Source organism: Molothrus aeneus, chromosome 32, assembly GCF_037042795.1.
Source record: "Molothrus aeneus isolate 106 chromosome 32, BPBGC_Maene_1.0, whole genome shotgun sequence".
NCBI classification, from domain to species: Eukaryota; Metazoa; Chordata; class Aves; order Passeriformes; family Icteridae; genus Molothrus; species Molothrus aeneus.
The window spans coordinates 449468-466761 of record NC_089677.1 but is presented as its reverse complement, the minus strand read 5'-3'; the positions used below and the strand labels follow the sequence as shown (position 1 = coordinate 466761).

At 43.9% G+C, this 17294-nt stretch overlaps 1 protein-coding gene across 1 annotated transcript in view; it reads right to left on the bottom strand.

Annotated features, from left to right (window-relative positions):
• Positions 1-17294, bottom strand: part of VWF (von Willebrand factor) — a 117370-nt gene that overhangs the window by 76719 nt on the left and 23357 nt on the right. The window contains exons 10-17 of the mRNA XM_066568403.1: positions 17146-17192; positions 14087-14223; positions 12630-12768; positions 11944-12044; positions 9360-9555; positions 8573-8788; positions 2063-2303; positions 1176-1270 (exon numbers count right to left, since the gene is read on the bottom strand). Coding sequence (XP_066424500.1) covers positions 1176-1270; positions 2063-2303; positions 8573-8788; positions 9360-9555; positions 11944-12044; positions 12630-12768; positions 14087-14223; positions 17146-17192 — 1172 coding nt within the window. The remainder of the gene's footprint in view (positions 1-1175; positions 1271-2062; positions 2304-8572; positions 8789-9359; positions 9556-11943; positions 12045-12629; positions 12769-14086; positions 14224-17145; positions 17193-17294) is intronic.

Sequence of the window (17294 nt, the reverse complement as noted above, 5' to 3'; positions counted from 1 at the left end):
ATTTCAAGTGGTACTAACAATATGCCTCTCTGAGGTTTTGTAATTCTTGACATCCTATTATCAGGAAAATTATGTCTTAGGAGCATTAAGGGAAGAGTTTGGTGAGATATTCACCTGGAAGGCTTCACCTGAAGAACAAGTGACCCAACCAGTGACACTGTCACTGGTGTCCTAGCAAGCAACATTAAGCAGGTCACTGCCCTGTACCTACAGAGGCATTTACAGTGTTTTCCTCTAGAAGTTGATTTATCCTGAGAAGGTGCAAACACAAACAATTACCCTTTGTCTCCAATGCACTGGCAAATATCAACCAGAAATTTCCTCCAGACCCTATGTACAGGTGCATTTGTCAGAGTGCCATGGAAGTCACTGTGGTTAGCTCTACTGGTGTTCCCATAGGGATCATAGGTTATCCTGAGCTGGAAGGCACCCACAAGGATCACGAAGTCCAACTCCTGGATATTCTCAGGCCTCCCCAAAGCCTCACTAGCCCTTTCCCCTCTGAGATGCATCCAGTCTCAAACCCCCTATGCCATGAAAATCCCATAAGCTCCATCCATGTATTAGTGGAAAATCCCAAAAGATCCCAGAGCACTGCTGGCCTTTCTCCAATACTACAAACCCCAGTTAGATGCTAGAAGTGTTTCCATGCACCTTTCACAGCCAAATGTTAGATAAACCTGTCCACTGATGGGAAACATGGTAGCTGTCAGTCTCCAGGAGGTTTCATGGAGATTCCTGCTGGCTGGAAGGCACACTGGAAACCTGGCAGCAGTGTAACCTTCAGGCCACTAAAAGTCTCATTAACACCAGGAAAGCGTTTGCATCCCACTAGTGAGAAACAGAAGGTATAAAACTGATGAGTTTCTGATGTCTTGTGATCCTCAAATAGCAACTGGGGACCTCAGATCACTGGCATAGGTGATCCTTTAACCTTTTCAGCTCAAGAGAGACTGCAGTGGCTATTTATAATTTTGAGAGGTGAGATTCAGTGAGCCCTGCACCCTCCCATACATCCCTTTTGTTTCTATCCCGTAAAAAAAAAAAAATTGGAAAAAATCTCACAATATCACAGTTGTTGCAACCTCTGAAATTTCTTCTCCAATCAAAACTACCAAGAGACTGAATAGAAAAAAAAATCAAAATAAAATATTGAGATTTTAAGGCATACTAACTTCTGGGAGATGGCCTCTCATCAGCAAAAACATCAGCCAGGAAGGCACCAGGAGCTCTGTTTGTACTGCAGTGCATAAATCCATTCTCACAATAGCTAAGAAAAACAAACAGAGGTTATATTTAATGAAACAGCATTCAGCTTTCACTCACACTGACTTTTAGTCAACAGGGAACTTGTCAGAATACAAAACTACACCTCAGCGGGGCTGAGCTGTTGCTCTCCATCCACTGTGTCTACCAACATTAAAGGCAAAATTTCCTTAAGGGAGTTGATGCCATATAGTGGCATGGAAACCCAGCTGCCTGCTGGCCCTGACCTGCTGGAGCCAGTGCAGCTGCACAGGGATAAAGCTAAGCAAGACAATAGGCAGCTTTGCTGAGGAAAAGAGGTAAGGGACCATCTAGTTCCTGAAACTTGGGATTTTTGTGGTAGAGAGGAAAAGAAGACACTGTTCCCAAAACTGGGCCTGTCCAGAGATTGCATTCCCACTCCAAGTGTACTGCTACTCAATTTAACAATTAGAAATGCTTTTTAATACTTGTATCTTTGACAAGAGGTAATTAGGTTTTAACAGTTAAGAATTATAGCACAGTACATTAAAGTGACATTTTAAAAGCCCACAAAGTAGCTACTGTCAGTAATTAAGCTCCATTTCAAACTCGCAGGAACTGTTCATAGGACAGGGCTTAATACTGAGTAAGGTGGTATTTGAAATTAATCAGAGCGCGATACAATAGCAAAACTCACCGTTTGGCTTCTTGGAGGCAAACTCTTGCCTTTTCTTTAACTAGTTTCAGTGGATGCACCAGAACTGACGCAACAACTCAAGCCCTCCAAGAAGTGAAGCGATGGTGTGTAGGGAAGGGTTAGGAATAGTGCGCTTACCACATGGAGTAATGGTTCGAGAAGACATCCTCTGGCTGGAAGATCTCCCCATCATAGTAACAGGAGCACTGGGATTTGGGCACACACTGCTCATGCTCATCCAGGTAGTGCCCGGGGGGACAGTAGCACCCCTCCAGGCACAGCTGCTCACAGTCCTCCTCCGGGTAGGACAGAGACTGGCACGTCTGGTTGCACGGCGTCCCACATTGTTGGTACACCTGGCCTTCAGGACAGGCCATTGCTGGTGAAACACATGAGAGAGAAGAGCATTTGATTCAAATCCAGCTAAAGGAACAGCTGCCTTGTCGCAGACATCTTTCATGAAAAATCCTTTCTTAGGATTTTTCCTTGTGAGAAGCTGCAGTTTCAGCAACCAAAAGTAAACAATGGTTATCTGCTGCTGTGGAATGCAACAGGTAGACCTGTAATTGGTCTCCTGTGGATGTTGGGATTTCCTGACCACTCATGGCAGAGCTGGCTCTTGCTCTGTCTGAGACACAGATCTTTGTTATTCATTCTTTTCTATTCTTAGCTTAGCTAGCTTCTGAAGAAACCTTTCCTTTCTATTTCTTTTTAGTATAGTCTTAATGTAACATATATCATAAAATAATAAATCAAGCCTTCTGATCATGGAGTCAACATTCTCATCTCTTCTTTATCCTGAAAACCCTTGTGACCACAGTCACAGCTGCCTAAAACAGACTGGGAAGCTTGGGATTAAAAGGTGTTTGCTCAATTTACTTGTCAATGGAGTGTAACACCATCCCTCCTTAACTGCAGCACTGGTGTAGCCTAAGGCACTGCTTATATATACACACAAACAAAACCTTACTAAAAGAAATTCCCCATAAATGTCAGGACTGGACTACCCTGCACTGTGATGGAAATTTAGCCACAGAATTTTGCCCAGAACATGAAACACACACACTGTCCAACCTCTATTATTATCTGGATCACAGTCAGGATAACCTAACTGAAGCTCCCCTGAAGGGAACCTACAAAAAAGATGGAGAGACACTCTTGGCAAGGGCCTGGAGTGACAGGACGAGGGGGAATGGCTTCACACTGACAGAGAGCAGGTTTAGATTGGATCGTAGGAAGGAATTCTTCCCAGTGAAGGTGCTGAGGCCCTGGCACAGGTTGCCCAGAGAAGCTGTGGCTGTCCCATCCCTGGAAGTGTCCAAGGCCAGGCTGGATGGGCCTTGGAAAAACCTGGGCTAGTGGAAAGTGTCTCCGCCCATGGCAGGGGGTAGGAATGACACGGTCTGTTGGAATGACATGTTTGGGTCCCTTCCAACCCAAACTATTCCATGATCCCATGCATTAAGAGCATTACAAGTGTCATGTACACATTCACACCTCTCTTCCTTTGCAACATATTTAGGGACTATTTGGTCAAAATAAGTAGAAAAGTATTCTTCTGCTTTGGTAAACAGGAGTGCAGCAATACACAACAGCCTCACATCCCAGAAGAACCCTGTGATTTCTATGGAAACAAGTGCAAATAATGAAGGAATTTAGCAATCATGGAGCCAAACCTTGATACTAAAAATTTTTGATTATTAATTCTTTCATATGGAGACTAATTATGGCCTTTGTAGCCATTTTGGCTTCTTTGTTTTTAAAACCACCGCTTCTACAGGGCCGATTTTGAGGCATTCTCCTCTGCACCCATCAGCATCAGCACTAGGTGGCAGTTATGACAACACATTGCAGAAGATGGGAAACAAGCTTGTTTTATCAAGAGTTAGAATTTAACAGGCCTCCTGATAACCAGGGGTTACACTGTCGTTTGTAGCGACCTTCCACAGCAAACAGTTGTAAGGTTATGAGGAACGATGTTGGCACATTTGTACCTTGCTGAAACCAAGATCAAAGGGTTAGAGAGAAAGGCCTTCCCCTTGTCATTCCTGCAGAATGATGTGATAATCCCTACTCTCTTCTAGCTCACATCCCTGGGAACTCTGGCAGGCATGAAATAACAGGATAGTCCTGCAGTTTCAGCCAGGTGTTTGCTGGACTAGCAAAGCAAGGCCTATGTGCTGACCAGTGACTCATGGTCACCTTCACAAAACTCTTCTGAAATGAAGAATTATTCCTGCCTACTGGAGAGAGACGTGGTTGCACTAGCTTCTCTTGAGGCTCCTGCAGCCCCATACATGGGAGTATAACACCCTAAACTGAAAATCCAGCCCAAAAACATCTAAGGTGACTTGAACCCTTCTTAAGAGCAAAAATCTCCCAAATCTGGGACCGGTGCCCAAACTACTTAATGTACCTTTCACAGCACAGTCCAAGAAATGTGTGCTCATCAATACAGCAAATGCTTCCTAATTCGGGACTAAGCAGAAGATAAACTCATTCACTGTTACAGGAATTTTTGGCAGCATTCACAAAAATGTGCTTCTGACTTACACAAACCTGATCTTTGCAGTAAATCAAACCCTGAACAGGCACAGCCCAGGGCTGAGGACCATTTTAAAAATAACTCTCATTATTAAAGGCACATCCCAGCAGGAGAACCATGGGGCCTCAGCCAAAAGTACAATTTGTTACACATGAACCTCTGGAAACATGGAACTGGTTTGGCAGGTTCCAGATGGGTACATCAGTTTATGAATTTCAAGATTCAAAAAAAGGATGTGATAACTGAGCCCAGCATCCTGCCCTACTTTCTAGTCAGTTGTAACACTCCCTATCCACGGGAAAACTTTGCAGTAGATTCGTTTATTAGATAAACCTTTGTAATCCATGTGTGGGAATGGCTTCCAAGTGAAAGAGGGCAAGTTTCAATTAGATATTAGGAAGAAATTTATCCTTTTGAGGGTGCTGAGGCTCTGGCAGCGGTTGTCCAGAGAAACTGGAGCTGACCCATCCCTGGAAGTGTTCAGGGACACGCTGAAAGGGACTTGGAAAAACCTGGTCTAGTGGAAGGTGTCCCTTGGAACAAGATGATCTTTAAGGTCCCTTTCAACCAAAACCATTCTATGATTTTCCTTGTCCATGTACCTCCTAAAATTTTTTGAACATCCCCTGTTTTTCCAGTTATGCTTCTAAATGCCATTCTTACACTCCACATCCCAATACACTGCTCTATCCCTTCCCAGCAACATTTGTTTTTAACAACAAAAAGGCAAGACAAGTGACCTGGGAAAGGCCTGATGTCTGTACACTGTGTAATACACTGCCACTAAAAAAAACCCATCCCATTATTGACAGGAAAATTAGAGAAAAAGGCAAGATGCCTCTAGTCCCTGTGGATGGCTTCTGTAAAACCAAAACAGCTTAATGCTGTGCTCAAAGCACAGCCTATCCCAGGAATAAGATGAGAAACAGTGGGAAAGCATTGGAAAAAATGTCTTTGCATTGAACAGCTCATGCAGCTCATAGGGGCAGGTTTTGAAATCAGAGTGAAAGAGACAAACCATGGCCAGTTCCTCAAGTAACACAAGGTGAAAACGTTGCCACCTCTGAGTGAAGGTGGACCCTGCCAGAACTAGATTTAACACAGCTTCTCTGCCATGCTGAGGCCCAGCATGCCCTGTAGCCATTCTCATATGCTGCTCAGAGCCTGTCCTTAATTCCCTCCTCCAGCAGTCTTAGATTTATCCTATACAAATCCTCTTACAGAAGGTATGCAAAGCCACCAACCGCCCCAGCACTACCACATTAAGGAACATAATGGGATTAGCAACATGTCCTAAAATCTGAAGGAAGATCTAGGGACCTGCTGATGGATTCCCCTGTGCCACAGAACAATACACACATGGGACAGGTAAACATAGAAATATATGGGTTGGAAAAGACCATAAGATAACTGAATACAGTCATTAACCTCACACTGCCAAGTCCACCACTAAAGCATGTCCCTAAGTGCCACATCCATGGGGCTTTTAAATACCTCAAGGCATGGTGACTCAACAACTTCTCTGGGTGGTCTGTGCCAGTGCTTGATAACAATTTCCATGAACAAAGTTTACATAAAACCTAATCTGTACTCTCTGTGAAACCTGAGGCCATTTCCTCTCCTCTTGTCCCTTGTTCCCTGGGAGCAGACCCCAACCCCCACGTGGCTGCACACTCCTGTCAGAGTTCTAGAGAGTGAGAAGGTCTCCCATGAGCCTCCTTTTCTCCAGGCTTAGCCCCACCTCAGCTCCTCCTCATCATATTTGTGCTCCAGAACCTTCTTCAGCTCCATCCCCTCAATGTCTTTCTTGTAGTGACAGGCCCAGAACTACCCCAGGATCTGAGGTGTGGCCCCAGCAGTGCCAGCCCAGGGGACAGTCACCGCCCTGGCCCTGCTGCCACACCATGGCTGGCACAGCCCAGGTGCCATTGGCCTCCTGCCCTCCTGGGCACACCTGGCTCCTGTCCAGCTGCTGTCCCCAGCACCCCCAGGGCCTTTCCCAGCTTTCCAGCCCCTCTGCCCCAGCCCGGAGCTGCAGGGGGTTGGTGTGACCCAAAGCAGGACCAGGCCCTTGGCCTTGTGGAATCTCAAGAGCACTTGCCTGGGCCCATGGATCCAGCCTGTTCAGATGCCTCTGCAGAGCCTTCCTGCCCTCCAGCAGATCCACACTCCCACCCAGCTGGGTGCTGGACATGAACTTACTGAGGATGCACTCGATCCCCTCACCTAGATCCTTGATTAAAATATTAAATAAAACTGGCCCAACTACTGAGCCCTGGGGAACACCACTGGTGACCAGCCCCCAGCTGGGTTTAACTCCATTCACCACCACTCTCTCAGCCCAGCCATTCAGTCTGGGTTTTAACCAATTTTTTACATGCAGCTGCACGAGAGACACAGCCCTTCATAGTGTGGCCTGTCTGCTCCTCCCTCCCAGCATGAAGGGATTGGCTTGGTGCTTATTCATGGTGGGTTACAGGGGTATGAGTCAGGTCTTAAATAATCAAACTGCAACTAAAATAATGTCAAAGATAGGGGAGCTGAAGGCACTTCTTAGCTTGACACAAAGCAGAAATGTTGTGCTACACTAATGACTATGCTCCCTGATACTTATCCACTCCAAATCAAGCAAACTGGCTCTGTCAAGTCATTTCCCAAGAAACCAAATCTCTGGGGATGAAGGCAGGAGTGCAAGACATATTCAGTGCATTGGGCCACCAGCACAAATTACACAACCTGCACATTCACATCTCAAACCCATTAAGAAAGAGGGATTGCTCTCCCTCCCCATGTGTCAGGAGATGTCTAGGGCATTAGGATTATTTAATGGGGGCTGATGGATCTGCAATCAGGGAAATTGTCACTTTGTGCAAGTACAAAGCTCTCTGTAATGTACAGAAAGGAAGAAGCAGCTCTGCACTATTAAAGATTAATTGTGAAAATTGACTTGTTCAATTACAGAAAGAGCAATGGGGCATTATCGCTCCTCTTTCTTTCAGCCTCCAGACCTGCAGAGTTCTGAAAGGATTTTTATTACATTACTGTTCTACTACCTGAACATTTACATAAACTAGGTAAAATATTATAAAACCATGCAGCAGTTTAATATAAACTGAGTTTGTTCTCATTCGCAGCAAGCACTCTACAGCCTGAAAAAGTTGTGTTACTGACCTTGCAGACCCTACCAGGTCAAAGGCCAGAGATGTCTCTCTTTTCCACTTTCTGCACACTCAGTTTATAAATGTTTTTCCCACTCTCTGCTTGGGTAAATGTAAGAGAACAAATCTGGAGAGCTGCCAGGCACACATGCTTTCCCCCAAATTTTTCAATTGTCTTCTTTCCTTTATAACAAAGTTGCTCAGGAAAATGGAAAAATATTCACTTCACAAATATTTATGGGAAAAGTATGTCTGTGCTCAATCGAAATTACATGACAATGGATTTTTTCCTACCTCATTGACCTAAGAGAGAAATAAAAGAAATGAAAGGTGTTGGACTGTTCTGCTCCAGCCTCTTGGCAGTTTGGCTATTAATCTGGTCCTGGATAAGAGAGAGACAGATGTTGGAGAGGCTGTGGTACCTCAATTTTTTGGAGATATTCAAAATTTTTCTGGCCAAAACCTCAGGCAATCGACAGTAATTTAGCCTTGCTGTGAGCAGGGGTGATGCCACAAGACTGCCAAAATTCTCTTCTGATACAAGTTTGTCTTGCCCTTTTGTGCTTCCTCCATAACCCCACGTTCAGGAGTCATTGATGAGGTCAGGACCTGGGAAGCTTGGGCCTCAAAAAAAGGCAGTTCATGGATTACTACAAATCACTTGGGAGATTCCCACCCTAGGACATTCAGAAAGTTTCCAGGTGAGTAGCTGAAAATGGAAACCAAGGGAAAAGTTCTGTGGGGCTGTGTCAGATCAACGCTTCTCTCCCCCACTGCTGAGCAGTCCCTGGGAACACCTTTTGCATCCTTATCAGTGTGAAGGAAAGATTTACTCTCATCGTTTGCCATAAGGAAAATCTGGCATCTCATTCTTTCACACAATGTTGCTAGAAAAATTCCTTCAGGAGGACGACAATAAGTGGGTTTGAGTAGCAGTGCACTTACGGCAGAAATCAGGTTGTCTCCACTCCACCAGGATGCTTTTCCTGGCACAGGCTGCTGCATAATTAGCAATGGCAGAGCACAGGCAATCCTTGCCACTGGAGCAGGAGCAAACATCAAAGCGGCAGTTCTTAACATAGGGAGTGGGACTCACTACATGGTGACAAGGTTCAAAGGCAGGAGACATCAGAACTGAGCAGGAATCCTCAGCATATTTGGCTAAAAAGAGAAAAATTACATGCTCATACTGAATCAGTCAATCAACGTGGCTTTCAAGGAAAGCCAGAGAAGCCACAGTAAGCATTTTCTCTTCCTTTTAAAAAAGAAAGTATAACCAAACAAACCCCACAAGAATAAAACAGGATCAGGCAGGCACAGATAGCACCATAGTTCATACATCATGAGCTCTACTGAAAGAATAATGTCTCAATAGTAAAACAAATCAAGAAAAAGCAATGCTTTTATATTCCGTTAGCACTATTTCTGGTGCTGTAATTCCCTTTACAGGGCCTTTGCTTTCTGCTACCTTTTTAAATTTGCAAAATTAAACTAGTTTTTGTTTTCAATTTTCACAAAATATTATGTTTTCCTTATGAGGCTGCATCAATACAAGTCTCTCTGTGTGTGTTTTTTTTTTGTTGCTGCTGTTTATTGGGTTTTTTAAAATATATATTACAGCCACCCTGGTGGCAATGTTAGCAACATTAGGTTCTTCTCTTTATTTTCCTTTTTTGTGTAAATGGAAGATCACCATTTGCTGCACACGTTAATTTTGAATAGAGTTCAGTACCTAAATGAGGATTGAGATTGCAGGGGTCACTGTCTTGTTTTAACAAGTCCTGGCAGTCTGCATTGAGCTTCCAGGAGTTTCCAAAGTCCTCCAGAAGAGATTCCACCATGCCAGAAGGTGTAAGAAAATCATCCCCTTGGTTCCCATCATAATTTCCACACAGCCCGCACATCCTTTCGGAGTAGACTGGGGACACCTAAGGAACACAACATTTGCCTGGTCATCTTCTAGAACAGGTTACCACTGTAGAGGAAGATTTTTTTAAGGAATGAGCCATACACAACTGAATAGTCCAGAAAATTCTCGAACACAAAGCAAAATGCTGCAGACACAATGCCATTGTACTGTATTTTCAAACTTCTAACAAAATTGCTACTGTTAGTAGCTGCAGGACAATTTCTGCACACTACAATGAATTTCAGAGGGTGACTAAGAGAAAAATAGCTTATTTTTATGCCTTGATCAGCAGTCCAGTTTAGTCTTTCGTTGTTCTCACCGTTCATTCATATAAATGAGCAGGGTACCAGTGGGGGTTGCATTTTTTTTAAATGCAATTCCAATGGCACCTGGGAGCATTTCACATTTTAAAGGAAAAGTGGATGATGAAGGAAAGATAAACTAATACCCCCTAAAGCTACTTCATATTAGATATTCCTGCTGCCCAGAGGAACTTCAAGCAGACTAAAAGCAGAATTTCCAACAATCCACAGAGAAGGTGCACTTCTCACCTGTTTTATTCCTGCTGCAAATCAAGGAGCATCTGAAAGATGACCCTAAACGTAGAGGTAAACAGGGAGAAATCTCCTAAGCAACACCTGCATCACAAAGGCACCAATACCTTTTATTTTAGTAGGAACTGTCAGTTTCTGTTAGGAGTAAAGCTCAGGTACATTACAAACACCACATTACAGGTACATTACAAACACAGGAGCTCTGACGCTACATCAGCCATCTCTATTCATGTAGCTGAGGGCTAGTTTAGGCAGGCTTGCAGGAGTAACCAGTGAAACAAACAAAAAAAAAGTTATAAAAATCCACATTTTTCAAAGAAAACAGTTTTTCTGTATAAATAAAAATAAAAAGCGTTCTCCAAAATATAACCTAATACTACCCAGCATTCAAACACGGGGGTCAGAGAATAAATATGGAGCATCAAAAAGAACAATTAGAGAATAAATATTCTTACTAGTAAGAGTATTACTGCTCCTTCGCATACTCTGCAGATGGAGCAGTGACTCACACAAGTCCAAATTGTGCAGTATTTTGGAGTGGAAGCTCAAATCACAAATATCAGGCAGTCACAGAAAGGAGAGCCTTCTTGAGGAACACAGGAAGAATTTTTGCCAGAACAAGGTAATGGAAGTGTATCACTTCCTCCAATTATTATCAGCAATACTTGGCAAGAGGTCAGTCTCCAAATCCAGTATAAAATAACTCTCCAAAAGCAATTAAAGAGATGCTTTAGATGCCCAGCAAGGGAAGGAGCAGACAACTGGAGAAACTGCCACTGCTTTTATGGGTAGATGATCTGGAGCAGAAAATTAGGTTTGTTTTCAATGGGACAAAAAATTTGCCCAGTTGTATGGGTCTCTGACCAGGGAGAAAAATATTTTGAATACTGAGGAAAGCCAAAACTCCTGAGATGTGCTAAGGGCTGAAGTGAATTATTCTAAGCCCCAAAAGAACTTCTAGGACCCTCAGAGCACAGAGATACAGGTTAAATCAAAACAACAACCACAAACCCACAGATGCTTTCTAAAATTATTCCAGACTTTTCTTATCTGTTTTCTTTTCAACTCTTGAACTCAGTTCTGAACTGGCTTTCATAACCCTTGGTGCTGTGCCAGACATGACATTTAAGCCAGATTTTGGGGCAGGGAAGAAGAATGCAAAAGCAACACCATGGTTCAAGGAGGACAGCATTTACCACTCGGCAGAAAATCCCAGGAAAACTGGTTTTCTTGGCAAGACTCCTCTCAGTGAGAGGGATTCAAAGGCAACAGGGCTGTGGTTACACTCCCTTACAGATCATTTCTGTTAAACCTAGCTCAATTTTTCTACACTTTGCTGTGTCTGCAGCACCAACAAAACCTAATTGTTAATCAAGGCTGACTTAAAATATTCCTCACAGTAGAAGGAGCCCACAACACATCTACGAACTGATTTCTATTTCCTGGAAAATATGAGTAACTGTCTCTGGGGGCCTTTCCTTCCCTTTTTTTAAGTCATTCACATCTGTTGGTTTAGACAAGGCAGTCAAAGCAAACAAAAAACAAAACTCCAGTTTGGAGAATATCTGCTGAACAAAACACAAAACTGTTCATGGTTAATAACGGCTGTCATTACACACACATCCAAAAAAAAAGGGGGGGAGGAGAAAAAAGCTACCAAGCTGCTCTAAGATGAAGTGTTTGTTTCTGGAATACAAAAGAACCTGTATATTACTCTGGGAGTAGCAAAAGAGAAAGGAATTCCTAACATGCAACAAAAAGCAATTTCTGACTTCAGATAAGAAAATCTTTGTACATATATGGGTGGAAGGAGAGAGGGGGCAAACAGGCAGAAAAAAACCCAGAAAAACTACCTTCACTAGGAGTTGTCCATGACCATCCCAGTCAATCTGCAGATCATCCCCATAGGTGAGGCGAACTGAACTCCTCACCACACGCTGGACACGGAGAGCACCTGAAGGCAACCACAGGGTGCCAGTAAGCTTTTACAAGATGTAATGACAGGACAAGAGGGAATGGCTTTACATTGACAGAGGGCAGGTTTAGATTGGATATCGGGAAGAAATTGTTCCCTGTGAGGGTGCTGAGGCCCTGGCACAGGTTGCCCAGAGCAGCTGTGGCTGCCCCATCCCTGGAAGTGGCCAAGGCCAGGTTGGATGGGGCTCAGAGCAACCTGGAGTAGTGGAAAGTGTCTTGCCCAAGGCAGGGTGGTTGAACCAGATGATCTTTAAGGTCCAAACCAATTCCATGATTTCAAGCTTCTGTTGAAAAACAATAATTTCAAAAAAGAATAGACCAACAGTGATTTTCACAAATCTCACAAGTGCAGACCAGCTTAATTCTTCTGATTTTAGAGGAGCCAAGTCAAGATCCATCTGCTGCATGGAGAGAAGCTGAAATGACAGAGCTTCTAGAAGACACTGCAAGAGAGTTTGGCATTGAAAACACTCTTTGATTAAGCTGGGCTAAGGCATGTCTAAAACCACTACTAAGCAGGAGGCTTTCAGTGGCTGGCCAGAGTCAGCCCATGTGAACACACCTTGCAGTGAAGGGATCTGTATGTCCTGTCCATTCAGCGAAACTCCTCCTCCGTGTTTCATTTTAATGATGCTGTTGTCCATATCCCGGATCCGGACAGAAGCTGAGCGAGTGCACACGGCATCAGGATCATCTGCACACTGCGGAGAAGGGAAAATCTGCCTCGAACATCAGGTTTTCATTTTCTTGGTGACTTAGTCCCAGAAGGCACTTTCAAAAAATTTGAAAGGTGTTGAGTGTCACACTGTTTTTATAGATCTGGTTTCTGCCTCCCACAAACAGCAGGCTGGCAGCCCTCCCCCCATTATCCCACTAATCATGCACCAGGGCTGAGCTCCCCATCTCAGAACTTGGAAAAGGATCTGTGGGTGTTCCACCAGACCCCTGGCAGTGACCAGCCCCAGAGCTGTGGCAGGAGCAGGAAGGACACCTGACCCATACAGCCTGGGAAAAAAGCCACTCAGTTCACATTACCCAAGACTCCTGAGGTGTTTGTTTTCCCGGCTTTGGGATACCTAGATGAGGAACAGGGATTGCAGGGGCCCCATGTCTCCTCCCTGGTTTCAAAAGGGAAGTTTCAGTGGAAACCTGTCCTGCAGGTTCCCAAGCACTGATGGCTATCAGAGCTCTCTAACGAAGGAGACAGACACAGATGGTATGGAGAACTGTCACAGCCCATTTCTCCAAAGCCTGCAACTTCCCTGGTGCTGCTGAATACTGATACTGATCTCCCCTTCCCTCCTGTCAGTCTCCTGTCTCCATTGCACCTCTCCCTGCCTTCAGTTCCACTGTCCCCGTCACCTTTCTTCCCCTCTCCTTGCCTCAGGGTCCTTTTCAGTCTCTAGGTTTGTTCACCTTTTCCCAAGAACAACTGGTCGATTTATTTCACAACTGTATAAACCTCCCTGTGACATCCCCCTTCAGGGTCTCCATCCCTCCCTGCACTGGTCTGGCTCCCTTTCCTGCCTCTCTGCAGCTGCCTCTCACCCATCCATCGGGGGGGGCAGCAAAGAGAGTCAGAAGCTGCTGTCTAAGTAAAAAAAAAAAAAAATCACCAGCCAATCGGACTAAATGGGAAACAAAGCAAGGTACTTGTCCGCCAGTGCACCCTGCTTGATGTCCAAGGAAATGTCTTTTCCCCACAGGCATTAGGGAGGCACCAGCAGCCAGGGTATTTGGCAAGGAGTGCACCCTCGCCTCTGTTTGTTCAGCTGGCAAAGAGTGAGGGCCCATTCTCCAAACATCATCATGAGTCTCCATCCCCAGGCAGGCTCCTGGCAATGGTGGTGAGGAGAAGCAAAACAGTTATTAACTAAGAAGAAAGACTGCATCTGTTATTTAAACTATTTATCTCATAGGGAAATTACTTCCGTTGGCCTGCGCATCTGCAATTCATGTCATAGTCCCACAGCCCCGCCCACTCTCAAGAGCATGCGCAGAGGCAGCAGCCGAGGCTACCTGCACCGTCTCGATGATCACAGAGAAGGAATTTTCCACACAATCCTTGGCAAATAAGTACTGGCAAATCCCACTGAAGGTGAAATACTTGTTGTCAAAGCTTTTGAAATGGGACTGGCCGGTGACAGAGCATTCCCCTAGAAAAAGCAAAAAGCCATTAATCATCCCAGTGCCAGATTCAAGCAAAATCCTGCTCAGCCCCCACAAGTCTCTGAGGGGGAAGAGCAGCCCTGGTGGAACAGGTTGTACAAGGCCTGAACTCCACACAGACCAGAAAGCACCAGCAAGATCCTTATCTCACTGTTTCTTTCTGTAAGACATTACCAGTAGTAACAGAGGAACCAACAACAGCTGGGGAACACAGAATAAACCACAGCCAAGAGCTGAAATTTGTGCCTATGGAAAAGCCTATATTCTTTTCTTGGGATGCCTTAAATACCAATATGTTATTTTAGTATAAAATATTTTATGAGAATGAAGAGCTGGAAGATAATGTCTGTGTGAGTCCTTCCAAGGGTAGAATTTATGTTGGACTTTACCCTGAACCATCATATCAACAAACAGAAAGTTAAAAATCATTCTATAGTTACAATAGCTACATCTAAAGTCCTCACAGAATAATGTGAAAGATGGCCTGGCTGGACCATCTTTCTACTAGAAAAAGGAGCTATTTAAACATATCAACATTTGAAGGTGTTTTGCTAAGTTGTGGTTTTTCAATTCCAGGAAGGCAGTATCCCAATACCACAGCTGGGATTTAGTATCCTGTCATGCAAACACATGGAAAGGCTCCAACTCCACAGAGCTTGCAAAGAAAATCTTCCATATGAGAAGACCGTCACACTTACAGATGATCCCATGGCAAATAAGGTGGGCAGCCACTTCCTCACCCAGAACAAAATACAAGCGCTGGGCCTATACTGGCCATCACCAGCCAAACGTTGGAGAAGGCTTAAATGTTACAAGTTGGTAGGTGAGCTCCATGAGTTATTCTCTCTTTGCTGACTTTGAGTCCCACAGAAGATCTGTCTAATGAACATCATGTGGAAATTTCCCTCTTCAGCATATTATTTAGTGTTTACTATCTTAAACCAGCTGATGCTAAAGTACAGATCCTGAGGATTCCCAGCCTTACACAGCTCTGATTCACCCTAAGAGAAGTCCAGCATCTCCTGGATATTTGTCATCCCTTGGAGTTTGATTCTCTCCAACAAGGAAATGAGGACAGGTTTGAAGCAGAGAACTGAGGACTGCTATCTAAGACAAGTCCCAGCTTTTGGCACTGCTTCTGAAAGGGAATTTACTTTTCTGTTCTGTGGCCAAGTCTTTACTTATGGATCCCTCTGTCTACACCATTTGATATAATGCATCCCATAAAATTTCCTGAAACCTTCTGCCTTCATAATTATTTCCGTTATGATAACAGCTTGAAAGCCTCTTGGTAGTGCCAGCCAGCTCCAGCTTTGGATTCACCTTATCACCAACTTTAAAGCTGGGCAATTCACTCCCACAATATGAAAGCAATCTTTCCTGACAACAAAAAGTTGGTCAAAAGAAAAACAGAACTATCTAAAGTTTATACAAGTAACTACATAAATTTTCTGGACATATGATTTTAGAAATATTTGTGGTAACTGACCAACAATGAAAATATGCTGCAATATTACTTCAAGTAGAGACAAACAGCACAGGTAACAATATAAATTTGGCTACTCTGGGAGGCTTTGCTGCCCTCCCATACTGTCTCAGTACAGTTTATAGAGTTTTTTAGCAGGCACATGTACAACAGCTGCAGGTATACAACATTCAGTCTTGAACAAGCCTAGTAGAAAACTGATTTAGATATATTGGCAGAAGGTACAAAAATAAGCTGCTTTTCTTTTCCACTTCTGCTCATTTGGGACAGCTTCCCAATTCAGGAAAAGACTGCAATGCTATATTGCCTCTTGCACAGAGCTGGAGATAAACATCGGTTTGCAAGCCTCAATACCAAATTTATCTTCACTTCTATAATCACTATGAAGAAAATGTGGAGTTATGGATAAAAATTTGGCCCACAGAGTATTCATCACAGCCCAGAGAGCAAGGACATTAAAAGCTATAATCTAAGGAAAAACTGAAGTTAGAAAAGCACCTATTTCTTGTTTGTAATCATGCTGCTGGCCATTAGCTAGAAGATGTAATGAATCAGCCTGGGCTGTGTCCTTGAAGCTGTGTTTTAGACAGTGAGATTCTCTGCACTTGAAGAGATCCTTAATAAACAAGCACAGGGGACAGCTCACTAAAAATGTCATCTCCATTTTGAATATTTACATACACCAACCCCCATCCTCTTCCTTAAGTGTTGATATTTTGGGGGAAGTGCTCTTTTGTTCTAAAGCAGGAGGAAAAGGACCATTGATGGGTTAGGCAGGTTTCATGTCATCAAAAAAAGACAGACTTTTTTGATAGAACACCTTAAGATTGTTGCAATTTCCCTAACCTGTGAGGGTTGCACAGTCTCATCTCAACAAAAAACCACTAAAGCCCACAAATCTGCTGTTTTCCTGTCCAGCCATAACCCCAGTCTGCATCTGCAGAGCTGCCTCTCCAATCTGCCAGCACCCATGGAAGGCAGGGCAGCCACTTTCTCCCTGAGACTGTGGCTCCTTCACCCACAACATGACCATGAGGGAATTGTGGTCAGTAAGGTACAATGAGAAATTGTACGTGGTCAATTGTATGTGGTCTAAGAAAGCCAGGAGTGTTCCTCTACCTGCAAGCCAATCCTCTGAACATACAGACCCTTATAACTGGCAAACTAAGTAATCAAAGCAGGAACCGGCCTTCCCACCAAACAGGATTTTACGTTGCTACACATAAACCACACAGAGCAATGTCTGACTTGTCTCAAGAGAAGAACTTAAAAGTAGGATCCCAACTGGACTGTACTGGATCGAGCAAGGAAGAACAAAGATTTGCTTTTTTGAGTAAAAAAAAAATACATAAGTGGGGCATGAGTGGGAGGGACGTAGGCAAGGCTTATTTGTCAAAACCTGAAAAGAGTGAAGCCAACATACCTGGGCATTCCCCATTGCTGCAGATCCACATGCCATGTCGACAAATGCTAGGAAAGAGATAGTAGCAAGTTAAGTAAGAGTACATGAATATAAATTTTCTGTTGCACATTTTTCCCAAAAACCTGAAAATGGTCATCTGTCCCAGGGAA